General features: G+C 40.0%; 1 protein-coding gene across 1 annotated transcript; it reads right to left on the bottom strand.

The window, feature by feature from the left end:
- Positions 1-716: 716 nt before the first annotated feature.
- On the bottom strand, positions 717-6,914 carry nek3 (NIMA related kinase 3). The gene is made up of 13 exons (XM_083914514.1): positions 6,795-6,914; positions 6,394-6,487; positions 6,203-6,300; positions 6,040-6,123; positions 5,587-5,654; positions 5,386-5,472; positions 3,964-4,018; positions 3,522-3,722; positions 3,165-3,279; positions 2,478-2,645; positions 2,253-2,384; positions 1,481-1,598; positions 717-912 (listed from the first exon to the last, which is right to left on the bottom strand). Exons 1-13 carry the CDS (start codon positions 6,909-6,911, stop codon positions 801-803), a joined length of 1,449 nt encoding a protein of 482 aa, XP_083770640.1. The 5' UTR covers positions 6,912-6,914; the 3' UTR covers positions 717-800.
- Between the last annotated feature and the right edge of the window lie 711 nt (positions 6,915-7,625).

Raw genomic sequence — 7,625 nt, 5'->3', positions numbered from 1 at the left:
TTTACTGTTGCCAAACATGTGGTTAAACACATCACTTTAAATCCATATAGTAGAGCTTCTACTTTTGCAAAACAAAGAGTAACAGGCTCTACTTGTTCCCTTGTCTTTATCCAAGAACATAGTCCCTTAAATTAACATATAAACTGGATAAGCACTCGCAGAATTATCTGACTATATCTGATACTTAATACCCAAAGGATTTCAACAAACGTCTACTTTTAACTGAACCAGTCTAATAATTCTCACTCTTACCCAGTACAAAAGGTTCATGTCAGTGATTTCAACTCCACCTAGTGTTACATGTAGGAAACACTTACTGTAGGAAAGGCCAGCAACAGCCTGTGTCTGCACCGTTATATACCAATTACTCAACATGTTTAGTCTACTTTTGATGCTACAGAGGAAATGGACATCAAAAAGTTCAGGCAGGCTCAGAGTTTTGTGACCCCACGTAGACGCAGCTGCTCTAAGTCTAATATTTCCTGCCTCCCCGAAAAGCCAAACAGGAGCTTCCAGACAGACTCAATCTACTGGGAATGTTATCATTGGTAACCTGAACAGTAAACAGCTGATGTTAAAATCAAATGATAAACAAAAGCACAAACATCTCAAACATCTTGATGAGAGAAATGTTTTATGAAGTTTATGAAGGTTTATGAAGTTGAACAACATTCAGTTGAAATTGTAGTGTCTTAGTGCAGCAGTGTGGTTGAGCTCAGAGCAGAGGAAACATACAGTATATAAAAATGTACTGCCTGAGCAGTCTTTTTGGCAAACTTTGTCTTGAGTGAATGTAAACATCAATGAAAGTCTTGTGATTGTGTAGGCTCAGAAGAAATTAGGTTCGAGTGGTCCGAAAACATTTTCTCAACTTCATCCATCCAGTCACATGGAGATTCTTCCTCAAAGTCTCTGTGAAGTGAGGAGAAACTTTGTTTTCATACTGGAGGTCATACAAGAACAGTACATTCCGTACATTCAACAGATATCCAACAGAGATACATACAGCCCTCGCTCTATACATTAATATCTAATGGGAATCTTAATATGAATAATGTTTATTTTTCCAGGAGCTACGTTTTTGTTTTTTTGTACTCGCTGCTTTGATAGCTCAAAAAGTGACTCATAAATATATATTTTTTTCTTTTTCCAACATATCTTTTTTTTGAAAAAGAAAAGAGAAAGAAAATAGACACATAAGTATCATATTTTTACCACCCTGTCCACATTTTGTCATAACCCACACATCAGCCATTACCGTCTTTACAAGATTAAAGTGCTACACCCTGCACAACCAGTGTTAGTGATTCCAGTAGGGACACCAATCATCAGGACATGGGAACAAAAGCAGAAACATGTATTTCCTCTTTTTGTCCTGCTAAAGTACGATAACATGTATCTAATGCAGATAAATAGATAAATAATATGCTCCTCCTTGGTAATATCATGTTAAATAGAGCAATAAGTCAGGGTTACTTACGTGTCCTCGTCATCAGAGCGGGGCTGCAGCCGGTCCTCATCTACGGCCAATTCAGGCTCAGGACCGTCAGTGTCGTCACCCTGCAGCTGGGAGAGGGGCCCCACCAGAGGGTCATCACCTGCAAATCGGAACCACAGAGAAATGTTTACCCACTACACCAATATAGCCCTATCAGGAGCGAAATAACTCAGAAATTAAACTAACATTTACATTAGGTTAATTGTGTGCTATACTAAAGTAACTTACAGGTCCCATGTTGTAAAAAGTTTTATTGTACAACAGGTCAAGGTGCTATATAAATTATATAAAAGTATCAAAATATTCAAACCACAGAAAAATGCACACAGCCCATATTCAGAATATGTGCCTATAAATGAGCCGTCAGTGCTTCTGTACAGTTGTGATATCACAGATATACTATATATATATATATATATATATATATAGACGTAAAAAGTGCAGCTACAGTCATTCCCCGGCTGCAAGATGGTGCAGAGACACTGAGAGTGCAGATGAGGAAGACCCAGAAACGCTGACCAATCACAGCAGACTAGGCTTTTTCAGGAGGGGGTTCTGAACGGTGCAGGTGCTAAATCGGAGTGAGTACAGAGGGTGAATACAGACATTCATACAGACAGTATGAGAAAAAAAGTGTTTTTTGAACATTAAAGCATGTAAACATGTTCTAGTAGGAGGCCAAATTACAAGTAAGCACCTGAGAATGAGCAGGATATGTCTCTTTAGAATAACATATATCGAGATATCAACAGACCTCCAGTGTTTATTAAAAAGGTGCTGAAGGCTCTGCCCAGCCGGGCCTTCTCCAACAGACTCAGAAGCCTCTCTGGAGGATCCTTCTCCCATCGCCTCCTCTGTCTGCTGTGTTCTGGCTCCTCTGACACAGCTGGAAAAACATACGGCTGATACATTCTTATACTGTAATAAATGCAGTACTGTTCTACAAAACCCTGTAAAAACACTTCTGCTGCTATCATACTTCCATGAGTAGAACCGGTGCAGGTCTGGTTGGATGATGCCATGCTGTCAGATGAGACGAGGCTGGCATTGGCCAACATCTGCAGCAGAGTTTCTGATGGCCCAGCGGCCCACTGCTTTCGAGGACCTGCCTCTCTGCTTTCACAGTGGGCTTCAGGTGACTCCATGCCTGAGGTTAAGGGTTAGGATAAATAACATTTATTTTGTGTAGACGGTGCATGTATAGAGACAAAATAAGGGAGAGGACAGCATCAAATGATAAACAAATGTAAAAAAATTCAGGATCCTATCTTGTTACAAGTAATGTTCTAGCAGAGGGCTATGAAGAGGTACTCATGATCTTAAAGATTTGTTTCAGGTGCAACAATAATGGATTATTCATCTTTACTTAGTGGTAATTCCTCCTTTTTTTACCTTATCAGGTTTTCATAAAATAAATGATCTGAAAGTATTATAGAAACAACATTCTTTTCCTGTCAGAATTCTCCAAACTTCCATTGTGTTTTATAGAGCTTGACGGAACAAAATAAAATCATCTAACACATATATGACAGTGCTTATTATTTCTCTGACAACCACATATGTTCCTACCAGTCTTCACAAAAATGTCTGTGATGTGGTTCTCCCAGAGTGACAGCAGTAAATCCTCTTTTCATGGCGGCATTGTTAACTTTGATAGGGACTCTACCTTCAAATGTTGATGTTTTTATTAAACTCTTCTCTCCCAGAAGGTTAGCCACCTTCTTCCCCTCTTCTCTTTTCCATCGACCTGTGCGCCTCCCCTGTTCCTGTGTCTCTAGCGCCTGTAAAAGATTCAAAGCGCTTCAGTAAATCAAACACATAACATGAGTTCTGTGGCCATCTGAACTAACAGCAAGCTTGTCAAAGGTCAGATTCCACATAGGGTCACCACAGCTGGGGAAATTGTGTAAGAGCGACAGTATGTCATGCTGATGGATGGGCAGCCATAAAAACTGTTGACTGACTGTCCCCATGCAGGAAGCACAACTGCAGTGACCTCCACACAGGTGTTGGGTGTCTGTACCTGAGAGGGCACATGTGTCCGCAGGAGTCTGGAAACCCGGTGAGAGGTCAGGATGCTGTGCAGGGACGGCCTGTCTTTTGGGTTTGTCTTAAACATCTGCTTGACCAAATACTGCAGCTCGTAGGGCAAGTGATTGGGGAGGGGAGGGTATGCACCCCGACACACCTTAAGAATCAGGCTCTTCCAGCTGGATGCCTGGAACTGGACACAAGAATGAGGTGAGGCGTGAGAATCTCCGGAACAACAAACCACACCGCAACATCTGAGCCACAAAAAATACACAGCAGATAATCTAACTCAGCTGAAGATACTGGGCCTAATGTTCGCAGTGCCTTACTGTGCAGTAAGATGACAGCATTTTATACAATCATTTATTGACAATAAATGGAGAGAGGCCCACGGTCAAACATGTGGAACATGGAGAGAAAGGGAAGGGAAGTACCGGGTGTCGCAGAGTGCAGAGCTCGTAGAGTACACAGCCCAGAGACCACACATCACTGCGGATAAACATAGAGATGGTTGTTCAATCACACCAGACGTTCGTCATATACTGGCACAGTCGAAAAGACACAAGACTGGTTAACCCTCGCACGCACAAGCTACATAATCACAGCTGAGCTGAGGACACAGGCTGTTTTGAAAACTCCTCATTGTTGGTGCATTTACTGAATCTCCAACATTCACAACTGGATAATGAAAAGCACTGTGTTCACAAGCTACGTTGATGGAAAATCAAGCCTGGACAGGAAACTCTAAGCAAATATAGAGACTGAAGAAAGAGCATGGGATTTTTTTGGGAGTTAAAAAGTCTGTCTGTTGTCTGTTTGGCCAATGACAGTCAGGTCTCAGATATTAGAGTGTCTAATGGCTATGCAATAATAATGTAAAGAAAACAAAGCAAAGACAGTATTTCTGTATTTTCTATATATTTGAGCAATGTGATACATTGTCTGCAGGTGCTCTACCTCTGAGCACTGTTCATTTACATATAGTAATGCATGTATACGAGATATCTCGCTTTGAAGACTTACTTAGACTTAGACTTCTCTTTATTGATTGATTTATTGATCCTTTGGGATGACTCCCAAGGAAATTGAATTTCCAGCAGCTTACAAAAACATGAGGGAGGTATATAAAAGAATACAGTATAAGATAACCAATAAACTCTTATCTAAAAAAAATACAGAAAGTATAAAAAAACAATAAACAGTAAACAATAAACTCTTAGTTAAATATACATTAAATAGATATAAGAATACGGGTAAAATAAAATTCACGGTAAAATAAATCAGATAAGTTAAATGTAGAGGAAATGTATAAGATCAAATATGTATGATTGTATATGACAGAAATGAGCAGTAAGTAAATTACTGCACTTAAGTGGTGGATTAAGTTATTGCACAAAAAAGAAGTGTCCAGGTCTGTAAGAGTACGGTAGATTATTATGAATTGAATGATTATGAATCATGTGTTACTTGTATAGATGTGTTCTAATTATTTGTATTCTGTTCTTGTGTACCTCTCATTTGTGTCTCTTCCCATATCCCAAATTTCGCAGAGGGATTAATGTTTTTTTCTTCTCTCATAGACATAACTATAAAGTAAATAAAACATTTAAAACTCCCAGTAGCATCTTTACTTCCTCCGGACATGAGAGAGAGGAAGAGACCCGGCACCGATCAAGTTGCTGAACATTGTTTTTCTATATTTGGGAGTACATGTTCTTTACTTTACCAAATAATTACTTCCTGTTGCAATGACCCAGGTTCGCCATATGGACATGGATCCAAAGTCATTAAGTTTTATTTTATTTCCCTTTGATCTTGTGCCATATAAAATGGAGGAAACAGCGATGGTAACATACCTCTTATTGTTGTATGGCTTGTTGTCCCAGATTTCTGGAGCCACATAATATGGTGTCCCAACATATGTATGCGCGTATGCTTTTGAGCTGCAACACAATTGCAAAAACAGTCAGAGCTAAAAATGTTACAACAGCGAACCAAGCACTGAGCATTGATTTGAAAAAGGCAAACTAGAAATTGTGGCCGTGCTCTTCCTGTACCTGTTCAGAATACACGCTGAGCCAAAGTCCCCGATCTTGATTGTCCCATTATCTGTGAGGAAAATGTTCTGGGGAAGGAAATGAGAGAGAAGTGATGACTTATCATGAAGCAAAAATAAGAGCAGCCAACCACAGTAAAATAATGATATTATGCACAAGTGGAAGGTAATGTTTGGATCTTATCTCGAGCAGCAGTATCATCATTGTTCATTTCACCACGCAGCGCTCACGCAGATGAGATTTTGTCGACATGCATCCAACCAATAAACTAAATAATCGATTCTGATGGTGTTCTGATGGTGCTCTCATTCAGGGAACACACATAAAGGAAATCTTCCCCATGAGTTCATAATGTCTGTTCTATGTATCTATAAAGGTTAACCGTTATCAGCCATAAAATGAAATATATTACCATGCATACTAATAAACCATAATGTCTAGAGATCACCGTACCTTAGACTTCAGATCTCTATGCAAAACCCGTTGACCATGGATATGCTGTGCAGCAGCACACATTTGGGCAAACCACCTCAAGATCTGGAAATAAAAGATTTCAACACAACGAAGAACAAAACAGCAACATGAAAAAGAATAGTTGCAGGAAGTCCAGGCCTACATCATCAACGTAGAACTGCGTAGTTTTCTGTTGCCGAATCCTCTGGAGCAGGTCTCCTCCACTGCAGTACTCCATGACAATACACAGGAGGTCATCAGCTGAACAAACACAATCACAATGCAACACTTTACACAATCCAAACAATAATAAAACTGTATGCCTTGTAATAAGATAGTAAGGTTTGTGAATACCTTCGAAAGCCTCCCTGAAGGCCACAATATTAGGATGTTTCATTGTGGACAGCAGGATGGCTTCCCTCCTCGAATTCTCCAATTTGGAGTGATTCTATAAAAATGCAAATACGAGCATGAATGCGCTCTCTATTATGCAAAACAAACAGCCCCCCCACGTCTCTGTGTAGGCAACAATCTCGTATATCAGCACAGACCAAATAACATTTCCATATCCGACCCTAGGCTATCACATAACTGAATCCAAATAACCTACTGCAGCGTGATGCAAATTCAACATCCCTTCATGTTTAGTAAACCTTTTTTTTTTAAACAGAAATGCTTGCTGCTTGCTTGTTGGGCGCAGAAGTTTTCCACCACACAGGTGAGGATGTAGCTACAGTAGCAGTTATATAACATACCTTTGGAAGCTGGATTTCCTTGACCACATACTTCTCCTGACTGCTTTTACACCGGACTAACAAAGCCCGACCGAAAGACCCCTCCCCGATGACTTTCTGGATTGAGTATCTCTCCATAGAGCGCCTTCAAAAAACAAAAAAAGACCACAAATGACAAAAACAACTAATGTAGCTAAACAGGCTGAGTGTGCGGGGGTGTCATGTGTTGTCTCTGGCGCTCACATTTAGCAATTTATAACGTGTAATAAAAGGCTAGTGCACCAACAAAATCCTACCTGTACTCGTGCCGGTTGTTTTGTCCGCTACTTCCTTATTATTGTATGACGTAAGGCGAGACCTGACCTGTACTACGCGACTTGGCCGCTAGATCGCGATAGAATATAATTTCTAAATTTTAGATACAGAGTCGTAGAGTTTTCATAACGACCATAATTATATTATAACAGTTTGTCCACAGTCTAATAGTTTCATATGAGAGTAGCCTGTCGGACATCCAACTGAAAAATAACTTCACCACGGTTTTAAAGTGCTTGCTTATATAACGTTTTTTTCCTCATTTTTTTCGTCTTGTGTTCTTTTTATCTTAGACGTTTTTACGTAATGTTATCGCGGAACTGTATGCACTACTTATATGTTGCTGCTATTTTTTTTACCGACACGGTTGCCCTTTATCACCGTTGTAGGTTTTTAATTGGCTGTTGGTTGAGTGCAGGCAGAGCCCGGATAGCTCAGTCGGTAGAGCATCAGACTTTTAATCTGAGGGTCCAGGGTTCAAGTCCCTGTTCGGGCGGTAGATTATTTTTTTTTTTTTCCCCCAAGTTTTTTAATCAC

This window comes from Echiichthys vipera, assembly GCF_963691815.1.
Source record: "Echiichthys vipera genome assembly, chromosome: 5".
Taxonomy (NCBI): Eukaryota; Metazoa; Chordata; class Actinopteri; order Perciformes; family Trachinidae; genus Echiichthys; species Echiichthys vipera.
The sequence above is the reverse complement of the archived record's forward strand: the minus strand, read 5'-3'. Positions and strand labels throughout refer to the sequence as shown.

Excerpts from the sequence above, each read along its gene's own strand:
- nek3 (XM_083914514.1), bottom strand. The coding sequence starts at position 6,911 with ATGGAGAGATACTCAATCCAGAAAGTCATCGGGGAGGGGTCTTTCGGT. Across the intron at positions 6,124-6,202 it reads CGCAGTTCTACGTTGATGAT|ATCTTGAGGTGGTTTGCCCA; the intron begins GTAGGCCTGGAC and ends TTTTATTTCCAG. Across the intron at positions 5,655-6,039 it reads ATAGAGATCTGAAGTCTAAG|AACATTTTCCTCACAGATAA; the intron begins GTACGGTGATCT and ends TTCCTTCCCCAG.